Source organism: Emydura macquarii, unplaced genomic scaffold (genome assembly GCF_026122565.2).
Source record: "Emydura macquarii macquarii isolate MOO-44397 ecotype Brisbane River unplaced genomic scaffold, CSIRO-AGI_Emac_v2 contig_1230, whole genome shotgun sequence".
Classification (NCBI taxonomy): domain Eukaryota; kingdom Metazoa; phylum Chordata; order Testudines; family Chelidae; genus Emydura; species Emydura macquarii.
The window spans coordinates 19,408,000-19,430,508 of NW_027131367.1; the positions used below are offsets into that span (position 1 = coordinate 19,408,000).

General features: G+C 42.8%; 1 protein-coding gene across 1 annotated transcript in view; it reads left to right on the forward strand.

The window, feature by feature from the left end:
• Positions 1-22,509, forward strand: part of GLP2R (glucagon like peptide 2 receptor) — an 89,505-nt gene that overhangs the window by 44,108 nt on the left and 22,888 nt on the right. The window contains exons 9-10 of the mRNA XM_067547867.1: positions 3,849-3,918; positions 8,669-8,757. Of these exons, the coding sequence (XP_067403968.1) occupies positions 3,849-3,918; positions 8,669-8,757 (159 nt within the window). The remainder of the gene's footprint in view (positions 1-3,848; positions 3,919-8,668; positions 8,758-22,509) is intronic.

Genomic DNA, 22,509 nt, shown 5'->3' on the forward strand with positions numbered 1-22,509 from the left:
GCACAAGACAACCCAACCAGACATTTTCTGTTCATCTTCGAGGTGGACTGTGCATGTTCTCATTCTTGGAATGAAGTGTCCACCGAGCCATGAACCTGCAAAGCATCTAGCAAAGTTGTGCCCTTCGGGAGCCCTGCAAGTGCTGCTTCCCAATAGCAGAGGTTCAGTGCCCTAACATTTTGTAAAGGAGGTGTGGCTCTCAGGCAGTGGTTAGCGGCAGTTGGAAGAACCTTTCTACCTGGGACCAGGGTCTGATTTCAGCCACTCTTTAGCTTGTCTTTAAAATACTTCCTTATATTTCTAATTTGTTTTTCGTAGTTTTTATGAATAGTTTTTAGTTTTGCGGCATTATTAGAGTTCAGGTAGGCTTTGACATATTGCTATGCACTCTGCCGTCAGGATGGTCCAGCTTGGTGGGATGAGGCCACTCTTCACCTTCAGAAGTCAGGCTTCCAGAGGTACACTGTGTGCCCTCTACTATTCCAGGATATGATGCTCATACCAGATGCATGATATGCCCAGAATGGAGTCAATTCCCAGATCTTTGCTTAGTTTGTTGAGCTTTCAGCTCACAGATCCAAGAGCACCAGTAAGTGTAGATAAGACAGATGGACCACCGAACTGCATGATAGTGGCCACATTCCATGTGGGAGTTCAAGAGACCAGCTGTGGTTGCTAATCCCTCTTCTTCATGAGGCCTGGGGTACCAGTTGGACACAGCTGTCAGCACCTACGGCAGGAGGTTTCAGGTTTGGAACAGAGAAAGTCAGCAGCTGGATCTGCTGGCACGAGAAGGCAACCAGTGGGAGGGCATCTTTGGTGTCATCTGAGGTTTCAGGAATTTTCAGTACCTCTGTGGTGCCAACATTGCCTTCAGTACCATAGGCTCAGGAGACCTCTGCCAGTACAGGACTCTCTATAATGCCAATACCCCAATACTGAGATTCTCCATCTCAGATACTGGTACTGGCTGTTGATGATGTGGAGTCCCCTCACAATGACCAGGCCACCCCAGTAACATCTATGTCACCTGATGATGCAGAACCATCAATGGCCAGGACACCTCAGCATCTTCCTCCTCAGCTGAGGATAACTCTGGTATCTATATTCTCTCTCCCTAACGACATTAGACATTTCCAGGAATACTGTGTATAATTGTTGCCTCTGTGGTTGGAGCTGATGATGGTTAAGGGGTAGGCGGCTTTGAGTTACTACAGAGAATTCTTTTCCAGGTGTCTGGCTGAACAGTCTCACCCACATGCTTCAAGTTTAACTGATCACCATATTTGTGGTTGGGAAAGAATTGTCCGCCAAGTCAGACTGGCAGAGACCCTGGGGGATTTAAACCTTCCTTTGCAACATGGAGCATGGTTCACTTGATGGTTTGAACTAGATTGAATGGTGGATTCTCTTTCACTTGAAATCTTTAAGTCAAGATTTGAGGACTTGAGTACCTCGGCCAGAGGTTATGGCTCTATTACAGGGTGAGGTTCTGTGGTCTGCAATGAGCAGGAGGTCAGACTAGGTGATTGTGATGGTTCCTTCTAGCCTTAAAATCTATGCGACTATGACATGCCATTCAATAGACTTCCTGCAATCTAGAGAGGGCAGATATCTCTCCCAGTCAACATGGGATTACTGCAACTAGTCAAGGTGTCCCAGTGGGAGTTCCAATATTTTTTCCTCATATCTGCTCCAAACACTCACATAGTTTCATTGGCTCTGAAGAGATTTGAAAGTTTCCCATTCCAGCCTTATAGATGAGATCAGGAAGGAACGCCAGTAAGGAGAAAATATTTTTCTGGGACTCTTGGAATCAACAAAGTACCAAACCCTTGTGGCCAGGTAGACTCCTACTTTATTGGAATGGGTCATTCCCCTGCTGGGTTCTTTCTCAGAGGAACAAAAAAAGGTGGCCAAGGAGATCAGCAAGGTAGATCAGTGATCTTGATGACTCATGACAGAGCAGTGAGAGTTGTGTCAATGGGCATCACTCCATGGGCTTTCTCCTCGGAAGCACAAATAAAGGCCAAGAATCCCCCACTTTGATTGGGGACATGATATTCACTGCCAAAACCAAAACATCCTGAAAAGAGTGGGGGGATGAGGAGATCCACGTGGTTTTGAGGACTCTTGCCACTTTCCAGGGTCCAAAAGGAGAGATCCTCCATTCTTCTGATATCAGTGCCAGTATCCCTTATTCCTTAGCTGCCCTGGATTATTTTTATTACTAGAAGCCTCAATCTCAGTCTCGTTTAGAGTGTAAGAAGCAACATAATAACAAGAATGGCCATCAGAGATACAGGAAGTCAGCCATTGTCATCAGTGGTAGACCTCAAGTTTGACAAGTGGCCAGACAGCACCAGTCTTTCATTTTGCTTCCCTCTCTTCCCCTTCTTATCACCTGCCCTTTGGAGACCATCTGGTTGGTCTATTTCTTGATGGCATATGTGGAATAACCACTGACTGGGGAAGGGAGCTGCTGTTATTGAGAATGGTTGAACTATTCACTTCTAGTCTATGGTTCCTTCAAACCCCCTCCCCAAAACCTCTTCACTGATCCCCTGTCCTGTGACACTGCTCATGGAGAATGTGACTTCTCTTCTGAAGAAAAGAGACATCCAGGAACTTCCAGTAGAGAGGAAAAGGCTTTTATTCCAAATTCCTCACACTGAAGGCTGAAAGAAATTCAACCCAACAAGGGCCTCAGGATGTTCAAGTTCCATATACTAATTTTGGATGCCATCACTCCCAGCCTAGCAATGCAAGACTGGTTTGGGGCTCTCAGTCTGAAAAATGCCAACTTCCACATAGCAAGCAGGCCGTCCCATCACAAATATTTGCATTTTGGAGGGGACAAGCATTTCCCCTTCACTTTCTTCCCTGCTGCAAAGGTATTTACAATGTCTTGACATACCAGCAGCTTATTTGATATGTCAGAAAGCCATGTTTTTCCCTAGCTGGATGATTGGACATCCCAATAGACCAGCTCAGGTGGGTGTATCCAGAGCGGATGAGTGATGCTTGACACAGAGTAATGGATCATGTGTACAGGAAGGGACACCACCCTACAGTGGAATCAGTATTCCACTGCATGTACATTACATTACTGCATGTAAGGGTAGAGAGAAGATCCACATGTTTCTTTCAGACTCAAGCAAAGAACTCCTTCATGACTTTCCTCCTATTCCATTAATCCCTGCAGGAACTGGAAAGAGGAAATAGCTCTTCTTAGTTACTCCAGCCTGGGCAAATTGCAATGTTTGTTGGACCTCCTAGAGTTGTCACAGCAATTGCCATATTATCTGCCAGTTTCTCAAGAAAGACGCAGGAGAACTGGGCCTGCACCCCACCCCAGGGTCACTTCACATTGCAGCTTAGGCCGTGTGGGACTTCAGTTGTCATGAACTTGTCTCTTGTGTGGAGGAGCAGGACATCCTTTTGCAATCCAGAAAGCCCTCTCTGTTTACAGAGGACGACATTCCTCTCTGTTAGTGATATGACTGATAGTCTCGGTATAAGCTCAGCTACCTGGCATTTGGTGGTTTGAGAGGTGCTTGTGTGGCTCCCGGAGAGTATGGTTTTGCTAGGTGCTTCCAAAGTTTACTGCCTACGGCACTTTATCTCAAGAGTGTGAATATACAAAGGCAACTCCTTGCCAGAGCTACAATTACTGGTAAATATCTTCTCTTCCCTCAGTTTCGTTCTGTTGTTTCCAAGGAGTAGCAAATAAAAATATTAAAACCTTGTCAAATACCTTTTAACATTTCAATGTGATATTTTTTAATTTAAATTCTCAAACTTGTTTCTATGAATCTAATGTAATTATATTTTAAATGAATCCCTAGGTGCTGGGGAACAAATGACCATATGGGAATCTGGTGGATCATCCGAGGGCCAATGATATTTTCCATTGCAGTAAGGATTATTTTCTCTTTTGATTATATATTATACAGGTGTGGGTGTCTGTTTACTGTCTTTCCAAGAAATTATATTCTGGTGCCGGTGATTCCGGTGATAATGAGAGCAAACGTGCAGTAGTAACGTCATGTAAAGACACAGTCCCTGCCACAAAGAATCCACAACATGAAGAGAGAGTAAAAAAACACAAAAATGGAGGAAGGGACAAGCACTACAACACTAATGTCCAGCAGGACACGTTCACTTCAAGAGTCAGTGACATCAGTTAGGTTTTGTTTCATTGTGTGGTGTTGGGTTTTTTCTTTCTATGAATTCATCAGTAATTTTGCAGAAGCAAGGTGTTAGGGCAGGGTTGGCAAATTGGTTTGATATCCCAGAATATTCCGTTGTGGTGCAGACACCCTTGTCCAAACTCTTACAGCCTTTGGGGAGGCAGCAGTTCACCCAGGAATCACTCCAATACAGAGATCTATTCTATCTTCTTTACCACCATGTGCAGAGCCCCAGTGCGACTGCAAAGAGCAGCCAGTCGTTGGGAGTCTGACATAAATCCCAGATGCCTAAATGGAACTCTACCTCCATCAGGTACCATCTCCATAGCCTTTCCAGCCTCTGCACCTTAGCCCCAGATTAAGGCATCTCCTTCCATTTGGGATGTAGCCAATCCTTATGTGTAGCGCAGGCTCACAGGCAACACAACACTCCATATACTCCGTGGGCCTGTCTCCTAGCCCTGGGCTCATCGAACCATAGAAATGTAGGGCTGAAGTGAAAGCCCAGATGTGCAGACACATCTGTGTTCTGCAGCTGCACCCTAAAACAACCCCTTCTGCAATATACACCCAGATTTCACTCTGACCCCATCCCCAATCTCTTCCCCTCCACATCCTCATTGTTCCCCTGCCCTCCCAACACCCTTTATCACCAGACACCAGAGAAAGGGTAGGGGGAAGCAGCCATCAGTGGGAAGGATATGGGAGTAAACAGGAATGGGAGGGTCAATAGGGCTGCGTGAGGTGAAGGGGCAAAACTTGAGAATGGGGGAGGATAGGGGGATGACTGGATCATAGGAGGGTAGTGAGGGGGATGACTGGGTCATAGAAGATATCCATAACTCCCAATTCAAGTGCCCCAGTGGATGTCTCCCCTGCAGTGGAGATATTCTCCTTCCCCAGCAAGATTCCAAATCCAACCAGGCCCTATTTCATGAAGCATGGAAGCTAGAAAAAAATATCCAAACAAAGTGTGACACAGGATGCAAAATGTATTAAACGTCCTGTTTTAAAATTAATTCTAATTTAGATACTAGTTAATAGTGGATTTGTAAATGCTCAGGCAAATCAATCTGTATTCACAGAGTAAGTGCTGCAAATTTCAGGAGAATACACTGTGTTCTTCATACACTATAAAAAGGTTGAATTGCTATTTTGAGTACAAAACTCACCTCAAACTGAACTATGGAGTCTCTGGACCATTAATGCTGACTTTTCAGTAAGTCTTGGAGCACTGGGGAAGTTCCAGAGGACTGAAAGTTAGCTAGTGTTGTGCCAATTTTTAAAAAGAGTAAATGAGAAGATGACACAGGTAATTATAGGCCTGTCAGCCTGACATCAATCTCAGGCGAGATAATGGAGAAACTGATATGGGACTTGATTAATAAAGAATTAAAGGAGAATAAAGTAATTATTGCAAATCAACATGGATTTATGGAAAACCGATCTTGTCAAATTAACATCTTTTTTGATAAGATTAAACATTGGTTGATAAAGGTAATAGTGTTGACGTAAAATACTTAGACTTCTGTAAGATATTTGACTTGGTACTGCACATTTTGATTAAAAAACTAGAATGATATAAAATTAACACGGCACAAATTAAATGGATTAAAAACTGGCTAACTGATTGTTCTCAAAATGTAATTGTAAATGGGGAATCACAATCAAGCGGGTGTGATTCCAGTAGGGTATGTCAGGGATCAGTTCTTGGTCCTATGCTATTCAACATTTTTATCAATGACTTGGAAGAAAACATAAAACTGTCACTGATAAAGTCTGCAGATTACACAAAACTTGGAGGAGAGGTAAATAATGAAGTGGACATGTCATCGATTCAGAGTGATCTGCATTGTTTGGTAACTTGGGATATAGCAAACGATATACATTTTAATACTGCAAAATATAGATCTAGGAACAAAGAACACAGGCCATATTTACAGGATGGGGGACTCTATCCTGGGAAGCAGTGACTGAAATAGCTTTGGGGGTGATGATGGAGTCAGCTGAACATGAACTTCCAATGTGACTCAGTAGCCAAAAAGGCTAATGTAAACCTGAGATGTATAAACGGGGGAATCTCCAGTGGGAGTAGCGAGGTTTTTTTACCTCTATATTTGGCACTGGTGTGACCACTGCTGGAATACCATCTCCAGTTCTGTGCCCACAATTCAAGAAGGATGTTGATAAATTGGAGAGGGTTCAGAGAAGATCCACAAGAATGATTAGAGGATTAGAAACCATACCCTATAGTGATAGACTCAAGGAGCTCAATCTATTTAGCTTAACAAAGAGAAGGTTAAGGGGTGACTTGATCACAGTCTGTAAGTATCTACATGGAGAACAAATATTTAATAATAGGCTCTTCAGTCTTCCAGAGAAAGGTCTAACATGATCCAGTGGCTGGAAGTTGAAGCTAGACAAATTCAGACGGGAAATAAGGCTTACATTTTAATGGTGAGAGCAATTAACCACTGGAACAATGTACTAAGGCTTGTGGTAGATTCTCCATCAATGACAATATATAAATCAGGATTGGATGTTTTTCTAAAAGCTCTTCTCTAGGAATTATTTTGGAGAAGTTTGATGGCTTGTGTTAGGCAGGAGGTCAGACTAGATTATCACCATGTCCCTTCTGGCCTTGGAATCTATGAATCTTTCCTGTGTTCTCAATGCTCCCCTTCCCCAGTGCCCAGGCCACAAAGAGATGGAGGAGGAGGAATCGGGCTGACTGGAATGCAGAGGAGTGAGGGCTGGGGGGTGGCGTAGGGTAGGTGGGGAAAGGGTGGATAGAAGGAAAGAAGGAAAAGGGACAGGAGTGAGGGGTAGGAGTGGATAGTAACAGGCAGCAGGAGACAAGTTGGGATGGGTGGGTAGAAATAGAAAGGGAGGGAGCCAAGAGCAGGGACCTGGAGGTGGATAAGGACACAGGGGTAGGAAGACAGTGAGAGCACAGGGGCAGACGGATCCAGTAGAGCACACTCCCCTCCAAATCCTAGAATTGAAGCCAGAAGTCCTGAGTTTCTACATCCCTCTGATGTCAGCAAACAGCTGTGAAACCCACTGGCAAAGCCTGAAGTGGCTGGTCCACATGAAGGATGACAACCTTCTACAAGTATCAGTTACGTTGCTAGCTCAAATAGCAGTGGTCTCTGTAGTGGATCTAAACGTTCCAAACCTGCTGATTAAAGTCTGTTGGAAAAAGGGTTTTGTTTCTGTGGGGAATTTCAACAAAAATATTTTTGTTCTTTTCATTTAAATTTTCTAAGGAAAATTCTGACTTTTCATTGAAATATCAAAATCTGAAATATTTTGGTTTTTGAGCTTTTGCTTTTCTGATGCATTTAAAGCTAGGAAATTCTAGAATTAAGGTTGCTGATTCAACATTAATTTGGCCCACTTGTTCACATGCATTTTGATACAGTCTTTTAATTACATGATCACTTATTTTTTCATGGAACCTCTGCCTCAGTCAGAGCATGGGATGCATCTGCTCCGGGGATGAATCAGGGTAGTGTAGTGAAAGACGCTGTTGTCCATAGGACCCTTGTTTCATTTGTTGCAGAAGTTGGAAATTGTGTGGTGAATAACATAAGGGGCTGCAGGAACAGAAAGGATGGCTTGCTGCTTAAGGCAGTTGAGTGCCACCCTGGAGAATTGGATTCTATCCCTGTCTCTGTCACAGAGTTCCTGTGGGATTCTAGCAAGTCGTATAAACCAACATTTTCACAACTGGTCACTAATTGTTTGTTTCTTTTTCTGGGTGTCCAACTTGAGACCAAAGTGCTGAGGATGCTCAACTGCAGTTGAAATCAGTGGTAGCTATACTTTGAGCTTATAAATTGCTATAAAATCCGAAGAACTCTGAAAACTCAGACCTTAGGTATCTCAAGCTGGGCACGCAAAATTAGTGGACAATTCTGACAATTTTGATCTTAATCTCTCTGTGCCTCAGTTTCTCATGTGTAAAACGAGCATAATATCACCTCCTCATTTCATAGGGGTGGTGTGAAGATAAATTCATTAATGTTTGTGAAGCACTCAGATAGTATGATGATGAATATGAAAGAAAACTCCATGAGGAAATTAATAATTCTGTATTGAATTCAGGGTTTCGGTGGAGCATCTTAAATGAGGCATGGGGCCACATATTGTAAGAGGATGATCAAAGGAACCACTGAATAACTGCCCAGTCACTGAATGAGGCAGGGGCCATGTGGAAAACTAAAATATGATCATGTATTTAAAGACTGTCTCATAATGCATATGCACAAGGGAGCAGAATGGAAGTTGCACAGGAAACCATAAATCTGACATCTTCTAATTTTTGAGTGCTTGACTTTACAACATTCATGTTCTTTTAGTTTTTGAGATGTTATCTATATATAAATATACACATATTATATATGCATGTATATCTGACATTACTGCATAGTGGCATTTACTAGAACTAATTGATTATATTTTCTTTTAAGGTTAATTTCTGCATCTTCCTAAAAATTCTAAAGTTGTTAATTTCCAAACTCAAGGCCCAGCAAATGAGTTTTCATGATTACAAATACAGGTATGTGACATATATCAAAGTGCTACTAGTCGTTTGTATTTCCATGGTGCCTTTCCTTCAGAAAGCGTCTAAAGTGCTATGTAGGATATATAATTATATGCAGCCACCAAAGGGGTAAGATATGGCAGCCATTCTGATCAAGTAACACGTGCGTCTTAGGCAGAGAAGAAGAATAACTTGCCAAGTGATACACTAGAGGAAATATAGGCAGGTAGAATGTAGCTACCAGTTGTAGATGTAACCACAACACTTCGTTTTACAGTAAGTGATAAGGGATCTTTAGTGATAAGTGATTAGGACCCCAACATACCTCAGACCCTGAGGCTTCAGGGTACAGGGTATATATGAGACTTCATGAGTTCCTTACAGTCTCGGATGCCAAGTAGTATACAGATCCAGGGTGTGCACTATGTGGCATATGAGACTGTAAGGAACTCGTGCAGTTTGTGCAGGACTTGTAATTGTATTAGTATAGCCTACCCATTAGTGGTTGCTGCCCTCTGGAGGCCATCCATACGGGCTATATAAGAACTCAGCGAGTGCCAGTCTGTCTGCTCAACGCAACAACTCCCTGGCTTCTTATCCACTAGGTGCTGTGTTGTATTCTTGGAATAAAGCCTGACGCTGATTCAGCTGAACCTATGTCTATTGTGAGTGTTATTTTGTTTCATGACAGTTAGACAGACCACCGACTAACCCACCAAATCCCTGCATGATTTCTATCAGGGAATGCAAAACACTAACATACCAGAGGGGTAGCTCTGTTAGTCTGTATACAGCAAAAACAATGAGAGTCCTGTAGCACCTTAAAAACTAACAAATTTATGCGGGCATAAGCTTTTGTGGGCTGCAACCCACTTTGTCAGATGCACGAAGTGGGTTGCAGCCCACGAAAGCTTATACCCGCAGAAATTCGTTAGTCTGTAAGGTGCTACAGGACTCTCGTTTTTACTAACATACCAGCCGCTGACATATAGAACCTCCAGAACCAAGTGGTGCAACTACACATACAGAATACTTGTCTCCAGGCTTCTCCATACCAGAACCCTCCAATAGGGGCCCTCAGTCCCACTGTTGGGTACATTTGATCATGACAGATAGAAATTTTGTGATTTCCTGAATCAAAGCCATCTACTTTTTCTGCTTTGACCACTTATGTATCCAACAGACTAAACCAAGGTAGGGCTTATGAATAGCCTATTGACCAAGAAGCTTTGGATTAGGCATCACTGCTGTCCTATGCTGAATAACGTCGATTATTTCATCTCTGCTTTCTCAGCTATATTGGATGATCCAAACCACACTCATGTGGCCAAAACATCACTTCAGTCCCTTTAACACGTTCGCTGGCCCATTTTGGACTACACTGCCCACTGCTGACACCTTATTGCTGATAAGGATGAGTTGGCCTGGGTGAAACACCCAATGACCTAATCTCCTTTGATAATTTATGCATCTGGATGGATGTCTGCTTGTTTGAATGACATAAGAATATAAGAAGATAAGAACAGCCAAACTGGGTCAGACCAATCATCCATCTAGCTCAGCATCCTGTCTTCCAACAGTGGTCAATACCAGGTGCTTCAGAGGGAATGAACAGAACAGGCAATCATCAAGTGATCCATCCCCTGTTGCCCATTCCCAGCCTCTGAAAAACAGAGGCTAGGGACACCTCAGAACGGGTTTTGCATACCTGCCCATCCTGGCTAATAGCCATTCATGGATCTATCCTCCATGAACTTATCTAGTTCCTTTTTGGATCCCATGATAACCTTGGTCTTCACAACATCTTCTAGCAAGGAGTTCCAGAGGTTGACTGTGCATGGTGTGAAGGAATACTTCCTTTTGTTCATTTTAAACCTTCTGCCTATTAATTTCATTTGGTGACTCCTAGTTCTTGTGTTACGAAAAGGAGTAAATAACACTTCCTTATTTACTTTCTCCACTTTTGCAAGCTGAAAAGTCCCAGTCTTATTAATCTCTCCTCATATGGAAGCTGTTCCATACCCCTAATCATTTTATTGCCCTTTTTTGTACCTTTTCCAATTCCAATATATCTTTTTTGAGATGGGGAAACCATATCTGCACACAGTATTCAAGATCTGGGAGTACCATGGATTTATAAAGAGGCAATCTGATATTTTCTATTTTATTATTTATCCCTTTCCTAATGATTCCCAACATTCTGTAAGCTTTTTTGATTGCCGCTGCACGCTGAGTGGATGTTTTTAGAGAACTATCCACAATGATGCTAAGATCTCTTTCTTGAGTGGTAACAGCTAATTTAGACCCCATCATTTTATATGTATAGTTGGGGTTATGTTTTCCAAAGTGCGTTACTTGGCATGTATCAACATTCAATTTCATCTGCAATTTTGTTGCCCAGTCACCCAGTTTTGTGAGATCCCTTTGTAATTCTTCGCAGTCTGCTTTGGATTTAACTATTTTGAGTAGTTTGTATCATCTGCAAATTTTGCCACCTCACTGTTTACCCCTTTTTCCAGATCATTTATGAATATGGTGAACAGCACTGGTCCCAATATAGCCCCTTGGGGGACACAACTATTTACTTCTCTCCCTTCTGAAAACTGACCATTTGTTCCTACTCTTTGTTTCCTGTCTTTTAACCAATTACTGATCCAGGAGAGGGTCTTCCCTCTTATCCCATGACAGCTTAAAAGCCTTTGGTGAGGGCATCAGGAGGGAAAGAGATCATTCCAGCAAACTTGTTTCTACATGGTGAAATTTCTGCAGGCATCACAAGCTAATCATGTGATTGAAGCTATATAGATTGACACAACTTGGTTTCATCTCATTGGTCAAGAGAAGGAGCATTGTCACCAAAATGGTTTTTGTCATATTGTGGTGGGTCTGGCGACTTTGTATCTGTCCCTTGAAATTCAAACCTCGCATGAGCTCAGGAAACTCTACTGTCCATCCCTATACAACATACACTTGTTGACTCTGGTGCATCCAGTAATTTCATGAACATAAAGTCCCTATTTAAGGTAAATCCACTCCTGATTATGTTGAGTCCATTGACAGCACCCTGCTTTCTTGAGGCCTGGTTAATCAAGAGACCACCCTTCCTGAAGTCAAGATTTGGGATCACCATGAAATCCTCCCAATCAACTTGGTCAAATAGTCAAATTGCCACATTTTCTGATTGTCCTCAGTATTACCTGATTTACACTGGATGATCCACATATTTCATGGAGGGCACAAGCAGTGCATTTCCATTCAAGTTACTGTTGACAGTTGTGCCTTGTGCAACTGAGTACCAAAATCCCAGAAAGTAACACAACTAGGTCTACTGAGCATTGTTCCCAGCACAGTTAATTGTGGTAACAATTAAGGTACTACCAACCAATGCCCATCCAGACCATGTCAATGGAATAGTGAAGGCCAAAGATCCCAACCCAGTCCTGGTGGTCTCAGCAAAATACCAAGATCTAGACAACATATTCGATAAAAGAAATGTGGACACTCTACCACCTCATCACCCTTATAATTGTCCTATTAATCTCAAACCAGAAGATACCCCTTGCTCTTGATCATTGAGTTATTTGACAGATTGCACTCCACAATGGTGTTTACCAAGCCTTTGAGGTACTTATAATTTGGTTCAGATTCACAAGGGTGATGAATGGAAGTGCATCTTCTAAACTTGATATGGCCATTTTGAGTATCTGGTGATGCCTTTCAGTCTTTCAAAGAGCCTGGCCACTTTTCAGCATTTCATTAATGACATTTTTAGAAACATTTTAGATCAATGTGTGGTGATCTACCTGGATCATAGTCTTAACTTCTCAGAAACCCAAGTCCCCTCTGATGAACACATTCACATAGTACTAGAATGTCTTCATGAGCATTGGCTTTATGCAAAACTAGAAAAATATGAATTTGGCCAGTCCTCTATGGAATTTCTAGATTATATAGTTTCCTCAAGTGACATCAGCATGGACTCTAGAAAAGTATCTATGATCACATACTGGGCAGCCCCGAGAAATGTGTGTGAACGTCAACATTTCCTTGGATTTGCAAATTTTTACCAACATTTTATTAAGGATTTTGTAGGACTGGTGTCCTCTATGACTGCACTGCTCCTGAAGAATATCTGATTTGCCTGGACACAGGAAACTGAGTCTGTTTTAGACCACTTAAAGGAGAAATTTATGTAAATGCCTATTCTGGTGTACTCAGATCCAGTGAAACCCTTTATAGTTGAGGCAAACATGTCCAATGTGGCAGTCAGAGGTGTATTATCACAATAATATGGACCCTAGAATTGACTCCATCTAGGTGCACTCTACTCCTGTAAACTCACACCCATGGAACAAAATTATCAGATCTGTACTCACCATTAAAGCCAAGTTCAAAGAATGGTACCAACGCCTTGAGTGAACCCAATTTCCAGTCCAGGTATATACAGATCACAAAATTTTGGAATATTTGTGTGCCGTGAAAACCACAAACCAACATCAAATCCAGTGGTCTTTATTTTTCTCCAGATTTAACTTCATTTTGACGTACTGTTCAGGCACCCAGCACAGCAAGCTCACCATACTCTTGTAAGGGGGAATATTAAGAAAAAAAGCTCGAGAATATTCTATAATCCTTATATCTTGTAATTTTGTCAATGCCCTAGTACATAGGGATTTGCTGCTCTTCATCTGATCCTCATTATTTAATGACCCATTTGTGGCGGAAATTATGATGGCTCAGAATGCCACCAATGACCAACCACCTAACCCCAGCTTCCTGATCAAAGATAGGATCCTTTATTTTAAAGGCCATATCTATATCCCACAAGGCCACCCGTGTCTTGAAGTATTTAAACTTTGTCATGATTCTCCTGTAGCTGCCCACTTTGGCCACTTTAAAACACGTAGACTAGTTTCTCTATATTTTTGGTGGCCAAAGATGCAGCCTTAAATCAAGTCATATATTAACTCCTGTGATATTTACTCTCGAACAAAGAGCACCCAATCTGCCACCATTGTGCGAAACACCTCAGGGACCTCATGCTTCTATCTCCCCCCATCCCAGCCCTGGTCATCCATCTGCCAAGATTTTATCAATGACCTACCCAGCTTAGAGAGCAATATAGCCAACTTAGTCATCGCCGACCATCTTACTAAAATATCCCACTTTATCCCATGTCCCAGAGTTTTCCCTGGTCAGGGATGGACTTGGTTCATTTTTAGTCATGTCTTCAAACTCACGGGTTACTATCTAGCATCACCACTTACCAGGACCCACTGTTTGTTTCCCATTTGTGGCAAGAACTTTTTAATTTGCTGAACATTAAGCTATATACTTCCCCTGCCTACTATCCTCAGACCAAAGGGCAGATTGAGGAGATTAACTGAATCGTTGAACAATACCTTCATTGTTTCCTCAGTTATCACCAGGACTAATGGGACTCTCTCCTTCCTTTTGCCAAATGTGTGTACAACAGCTCTGACTATGTCTCAACCCTTTGCAGCCCCTTCTACATCAACTATGGATTCCATCTGCAGTTCTATCCATCCTTATCAAAGGTGTCATGTCCCTGCACCTACTGACTTAGTCCAACATCTGTATCATCTTCAAGAAGAACTGAGAAAACCTCTCAACTCAGCCAGAAGTGCCTACAAATATTGCATAGACTGACACTATCGGGAAGTTCTTCATTCCACTGTTGCTGACTGGGTATGGTTATCATCACCAAACCTCACTTCCACTCATCCGACACATAAACTAGATCATGAACACCTGGATCCAGCAAATTATTCAGCAAATTAACCCTGTCATGGTCAAACTGTTCCTGCCCAGCTCCATGAGAGTACCTCCGGTCTTCTGCATTTTGCTGTAAAAGTCATAAACTGACAATCCCTTTCCTGGACAAGTCAAGCCTCCACCTCCACCACTTATCATCCAGGGGTATGAAAAAATTAATGTACAAAGGATTCTTTGACTCTGAACTAGACTTGCAGATTGGGAGGATTATGAGCCGGTTGACCGGTCCTGGGAACCCACCAGTTGCATCCACACCCCTGATAAAATTAGGGAATTTCATCAGTACTACCCTGCCAAGTCCAGACCCAAGATGCCTGGAAGGCATCCTTAAGGGGATTGTAAATACAGCCTGTGTGGGGGGTTGTAACTGAATTAGTATAACTACCCCCTTCTGGTCTTTGCTCACCAGAGGCCTCCCACATCTATGATATAAGAATACAGCAAATGCCAGTCAGTGTTTGCTCAATACAATGGCTTCCTGGCTCCTGATTCCCTAGGTGTTCTCAGAATAAAGCCTGACACTGCTTCAGCTGAACCTGCGTCTGTTGTGAGTGTTATCTTGTTCCATGAGAGACTGCATCGCAGGGGCAGTTCTGAATTTTTGTAGACAAAAACTAGAAACAAAACTTTAGAAGAGGAATCATCAAATTCTGGCTCCCTACTACACACCCCCTCTCATCTCCTATACACGCTCTCTCCCTTCCCATACATACGCTCTTCCCTCTCACACACAGTTCAGTTTGCCCTTCCCTTTCATGGACTTCCCACACACCATACATCAATTCTTTTTGCTCTCTCTCGTTTCCTCCCCCGCACCGTTAATTCAGCCCCCTACCATTTTGCAGAGCCCTGCAGCTGATTCTGCTGCCTTGTCCCATTGTGTGCCTGAGGATCTCTTCATCACCTTTTCCCTGGTCTAGTAATAGCAACTCCACTCCTTTACCCAGACTGGGGGACAGGTAGATCACGCCAGAGTTGCAGAATGACAGGGAACTATTGTTCCCTTGAGAGCACCAGGCAGGAGGATTTCTCGAGTGCTCCAGCCTGTGTTTGCAGAGAGAAGGGAAATCCAAATTGTCCTTCAGCACATGAAGCATTTCTGACTGGTTGTCTTTTCCTAGGAGGTGGGGGAATAGGGAAGGACAGTCAAAAAAATGGGGATTTCCCTGAAGACCCAGAGGAGGAGCTGAAGACCCCCCTGTAAAGTTGCTAATTCGCTACTGGAAGGCATGGAAATGTTATTAGCAGCTATGAATTTGTTGTGGGCATTCGTGCACTTTAGAACATAGGTATTCCACAATCAGAGCCTATAAATGGTCCCATTCTTATCCTCAGGGAGCCATATCTCTGCCATTCTCTTGTCAAACTTTAGTCTTGAACAATTAACTTTTATTGGCAGTAATGGTAAAGAATAAAGCTATTTCCTCACACCTAGCTTCCTCACACTTTACTTCTGCTCCCTGATTGGATCACAAACATTTTACGGCACAAAATAACAAATAATGAATGGCAAACAATGACAAATGCACAGAGTAATTCCAGTACAGATTTCCACACGAATAATCATTTGTGTTCAAATTTGTGACATTCCAGGATTCACCAACATTTCCACAACTATCTGGAAGTTTTATTTACTGTAATAATTTACTTATTTATTCAGTGATCAGCTCTTTCTTTGTGCTTAATTTGGCAGCACACCCACACCGTTGTGAATTTCCAAGTGTAATGACTAATAGAACTCTCTGCAGAGGGAGCCAAACTCAACAATAGTACGTGCAAAAATAGTCACCAGTTGTCTTTATTTTTATTATTATTTAGCCAGTTCCCATGGTTAAGACTTTCTTTCAAATATATTTTCCCCACAAGGCCTATCAACTCCAGTCCCAAAGTGACATCATAGAAACCTTTAAAAACATTCAGGGGCTTTATTAACACAAGCAATCTCAAGATCTTATTGCCACTTCCCTTCTGGTCCTATCCCCCTCACGCCTTCAGGGCTGTTTTCCCTCCCTTTTCATGTCGTTCCATAGCTCGGGGGCAGATTGTGGCATTTAGGCTCCAGTTAATGTACGAGGTGGTGCAGAGTTGAACTGGCCCTGGGGAAGCTGTAAGAGGGGCACAAGGACTCCTGGTGCACCACAGCACACGTGAATGGAATATGCATGTGGCACCAGACCTTTGGTCAGTGAAAATTGTTCCCCTGCCAAACACACCCAACCAGTGCACAGGAGGTGGGGCTGTGGCCTACCTTCTTCCTAGCCCCATTGAGTCAATTTGCACCCCCAGAGGTGACAGAAGGGAGCAGTCCCTGTGCTCTCCTGCCTGCAGGGACTGCTGTTGTGCCTGGCCCTTCCTATGAGGGGCTATAAGTGGGGACAGGTTTCTTTTGCTCTCCAATCTCTGTGAGCACGCACACAAACACACAAGAGCCAGGCACAATGTGTCCCTTAAATTGCAAATTACTTAGGATGGGGAGATTGTTTTTTCTTTGTCTGTGAAGCACTATACATCTCTGTGCTGCTGTATAAATTAAAATAAATAATAATTGCATGGAAGACGGTTCCCAGAAATCTTGGAATGGGTGGAAATAGAAGTTAGTCCTGGCAGTGGGGAGCACAGCCCTGTACAGTATCTGAAGAAATTTCCAAATTTCATAGTGGCTATATGCTGATTTTTCGACACTTCCGTGTTTGCTTTGGCAGCTCTTTGGTGAGGAGCAATGGGTGGTGGTTTTGTGAAGCACTGACATGTCTGAGGTGCTGTAGCAGGTCTATGCATGAAGCAGAACTTGAGACGTTCTGATGGTTACGGACAAATGGACACATGTTAACAAAAGGGTGAAGTGTCAGCAAAGAAGGGACCAAGAGAATATATCAGGTTGGAGAGCCCACTAAGATCCACCTACTTAAGAAAGTGAAGAGATGGTGGGTGAAATCCTGACTCCAGTGGGGTCAATGGCGAAACTCCCATTGACTTCATTGGGGCCAGGTTTTCCTCCTGGGCCATGTTCTGAGGGTTGACATGGGGGGAGGGGTCTTTTCGTTACAACCATGAATGGTGGGTGAAGGTAAGATCATGCACAGAGAAGTGTGATGTCCTGTTCAAGCACTCCTCTCTCCTTAATGGAAAGCCTGACTTTTATGTGAGTTTCAGTTTTGCAGCCAGAACAATAACGCCACCCACGCAGACAGCAGACAGCTGTGGTCCATCAGCTCCCCTTGCATGTGTCAGTCTCTCTCTTCCGCTGGCTCCAGAAATATAACATTTGGTGATGAGAAATTTAAATCCCATAAGTGTCCAGTGCTCCCCTTGCCTGACCACAAAGAAGGACAAGTAAGCAAATGATACTATTGAAAAAAGGGGGGCAAGGTTCACCTAGAGTCACAGGCTGACAGACTGCTGTTTTTGCTCCTGGGATGTGAACCAGCCAGCTAGAGAGGAGGAAGTAGGGAAATAAGGATAGTACAAAGGAATAGGCTGCTGCCTGGAGCTTGTAGAAATGAAGAGCAGTGACGTGGAAGCAAGCAGCCATAATCTGTTGAACATGTGCAATCAGGCAGGCATAGAAACAGCTTAGCCTGCACTGAGGGTCCATAGCGAGCAGAAAGAGCACAAGGATAGCCACAGGAGTGTGTAAGAACATAGACAGCAGATAGCACAGTGATAAAAAAGAATTTCCCTGTGGAAATGGCATGCAGGAGGCATGAAGTTCAAGAGAAGAACAGAGAAATGGCATCTTTTGTGGGCAATATTGACAAGTTTGCAGATCATGGGTGAGATACCTTGAACATTTTGAGCAATTTTTAATCTGCAACACCATTCCAGATGGACAACGAGTTTCAACCTTGCTGACAGTTATAGTCCAAAGGCATACAGATTGTTGCATGATCTGCATGACCATTCAACTGTGCCTGGAACTGCCATGTATGCCACAATTACTGCAGCAATGCAGGAACATTTTTCTCCTACCTCATTGATGATAGCAGGATGATATCAGTTTCATCAATGACATCAGGGAAATGGAGCGTCAGTAGCACAGTTTGTTGCTGCTTTAATGAAATTGTCAGAACATTGTTAGTTCAGACAAACATTAAGTGATGACCTACGTGACCAATTTGTGTCTGGATTATGCAATGACCAAGTCTGGAAGAAGTTATTGATTGTATCAGCACTTACACTCAAGAAGACTGTTGAAGTAGTGGTTGCAATGGAGATCGCAGAGAAGGATTCTGTGTAATTTAGTGTGACCCAGAAATTCAGCTCTTGAATCACCAAGATATAAAACCATGGGAACATAAGAAATTTCCATGGGGCCATTGTGCACAAACTACACAGTCTGAGAAGGATTGCAGGCCACATCAGGTTATTTGCAGAAAATGCCAGAAGAAAGGACATATCGCCACAACCTGTCATACAATTCAGTGACCAGCAACCCAAAGTAACAGTACATCTAAGAAGACACCTATGAAGACCAAGCCAAAGAAAGGCTAGAAGACAGGAATTCATAATGTGGAAAAGACATGAGCAAGCACCGTTATCGGAAGCTGGAGTCAGAGATGGCATCTGAGTTACAGCCTTGATCGAAGGAGTTCCTACAAAAATGGAGCTTGATATTGGAGCTGCTGCTTCACTGATTTCTGCATCTACCTATCACCAGACTTTGTCACAAGTTCACCTGGAAAAAACGTCCATGGCTTTGAAGTAGTAGTAGTAGAGGAGGGTGGTCAGCATAACAGCCTTATAAACCAGGACCTTCATCGACTTCCAAAGGTCTCTCTTTTCGAAGTCATGTTGAAGAAAGTGGCACTGGCGCAGTTGACCTGGTGCTGGACTTCTTAATCATTGGTAGCCTGTTGGGAGAGATGACTTCCAAGATACGGGAAGTGCTCCATGTCCTCCAAAACCTCCCCGTCTACGTGGATGGTGCCAGGGATGTTCAGCTGGCCTGAGAGAGGTTGATGGACGACCTTCGTCTCGGCAACGTTCAAGGACAGGCCATGTCTCTTATACAAAGCATTGAAGAGATCTAGCATCGCTTGCACGTCCTGTGCAGAGTAAGCCATCAGGCAGCAGTCATCCACAAACTGAAGGTCGTGGATGTCCTTGGTGGTGAGTTTCGTTTTTGCCCAGAAGCGATCAAGATTGAAGAGCTTCCCATCCAGTCGATACTGGATATGGATGCTGGGTGGTAGATCGTCTTGGATGAGGTAGATGATGACAGTCAGGTAGATGGTGAACAAGGTGGGGGCGATCCCGCAACCTTGATTGACCCCGATCCAGATACAGAAGGTGTCGGTTTCTGATCTTCCACTCAGGACGGTGCGGTCATATCAATGTGCAGGAGTCTCAGCATGGTGACATATTTCAGCAGGCAACCAAGATTCTGCTGATCTCACAAATATCTCACCATCAACACACAAAAAGACTTACTTTATTACAACAGGTTGTCTTTTGGAATCACATTGGCACCTGCCCTGTTGCTGAAAGCTATGGATGAGATTCTGAAGGAACTGAAGGGAGTTCAGTGGTATTTGGCTGACATTCTTTTTATGAGAAAGGATCGAGAAGATCACCTTTGAAATTTGGATACTGTCTTACGGTGTTTGGAGGACCATGGACTGAGAACACATTGAGACAAATGTACATTTTTCAAATCTTCCGTTGAATATGTCAGACATGTAATTCATAGAATCATAGTGTTGGACCTGAAGGGACCTCAAAAGGTCATTTAGTCTAGTCCCCTGAACTCAAGGCAGGACTGCATAATAACTAGATCATTCCTGACAGGTGTTTGTCTAACCTGTTCTTAAAAACCTCCAATGACAGAGATTCCATAACTTCTCTAGGCAATTTGTTCCAGTGCTTAGCTACCCTGAAAGTTAGGAAGTTTTTCGTAAAGTCCAATCTAAACCTCCCTTGCTGCAATTTAAGCCCATTGCTTTTTGTCCTATCACTGATGCCCAGGGCTTAAGGAAAAGGTAGATCGTGCCAGACCAACCTGCTCTCCTATTTTGAGAAGATATCAGGTTTTTTAGACAAAGGGAATGCAGTGGATCTAATTTACCTAGATTTCAGTAAGGCATTTGATATGGTTCCACATGGGGAATTATTAGTTAAATTGGAAAAGATGGGGATTAATACAAAAATTGAAAGGTGAATAAGGAACTGGTTAAAGTGGAGACTACAATGGGTCATTCTGAAAGATGACCTGTCAGATTGGAGGGAGGTTACTAGTGGAGTTCCTCAGGGATCAGTCTTGGGACTGATCTTATTTAACCTTTTTATTACTGACCTTGGCACAAAAAGTGGTAATGTGCAAATAAAGTTTGCAGATGACACAAAGTTGGGAGGTATTTCCAATACAGAGAAGGATTGAGATATCATACAGGAAAATCTGGATGTCCTTGTAAACTGGAGTAATAGAAATAGGATGAAATTGAATAGTGGAAAATTCAAGGTCATGCATTTAGGGACTAACAACAAGAATTTCTGCTATAAGCTGGGGACACATCAGTTGAAAGTGACAGAGGAGGAGAAGGACGTAGGCGTATTGGTTGACCACAGGATGACTATGAGCCACCAATGTGATGTGGCCATGAAAAAAGCTAATCCTTGGATGCAACAGATGAGGTATTTCCAGTAGAGATAGGGAGGTGTTAGTACCATTATACAAGGTTTTGGTGAGACCTCATCTGGAATACGGTGTGCAGTTCTGGTCCCCCATGTTTAAGAAAGATGAATTCAAACTGGAACAGGTGCAAAGAAGGGCTACTAGGATGATCCACGGAATGGAAAACCTGCCTTTGAGAGGTGACTCAAAGAGCTTGGTTTAATTAGCCTAACTAAAAGAAGGTTAAGGGGAGATATGATTGCTCTCTCCACATGATGTAATGTCTGATTTTTTCAGTTTGCTTTCATAAAACCCTAGATAAGTATACTGAAACTATCTACATTAAACTAACATAAGGTTGCCAAGTCAAGCATTCAAAAGTAAGGAAATACCAGAAATAAGATTGACCATGCAATCTTAATTTTGGCCCCTTGTGCATTATAATATCATCTTTAATTACATTATCACATTTATTCCGGAGGATCTCTCTCCCATTCAGTGCACAGGGGGCCTGTGAAACACATAGTATGTGATCGTGTAAAGACTCATAATTCATGTGCAAAAGGAGAGCAAATTATTGTTACACAGATAGCCTTAATTCTGGCTTTCCTAATTTTTGAGTACTTGCCTTTGCAGACTTGCTAATGATCTCTTAACATTTTCCTCCTATATGCTTGAACATTTAAATTGCATTAGTACCTAGAGGCCAACCATGATTAGGACTCCCTTGTACTGGGAACCATAAAAATATATAGAAAATGACAGTCCTCAGCATACAGTGCTAACAATCTAAAAGGGAGGTGTTTGTACCTCCCTGGTCTGACACCTCTGTATGGATGTCCCAAAGAGCATTTGCCTTTTTTTAATAGCAGCATTGTGTGGGGAGATCATGGAGGTGTGGAGACTCTGATTCAGTAGACAGCCCCTTTTTCCAACCCAAATAATTCTGGTCATATTTTCAAACATAAGTACCGAAAACCAAGGCACCTGCATAGTTCTTCCTGCACCTAAATAAAAGTTGTCTGATTTTCAAAGTTGCTAAATGAAGTGAATGGGAGCTGTGAGTGCTCAGCATCTCTAGAAAGAGGCCTCATATTTAGATGCACTTATATTTAGGGTGTGGTTAGCTGCCTAACTGTAACAGTTTGCTAATGTTGTCCTCTGTGGCCAGTTTGTGATTCCTAATTCCTCACTACAACCCCATCCCCAAACCTGTCTCTTCACATCACTTTTCAGATAACATTCTTCTTTGGAATTCATATGCAAACTTGACACTATCACACTAGGTCTGAATAGAGACTGGGAGTGGCTAGCTCACTACAATAAATAATGTTCCCTCTTTTGACATTCACATCTTCTCA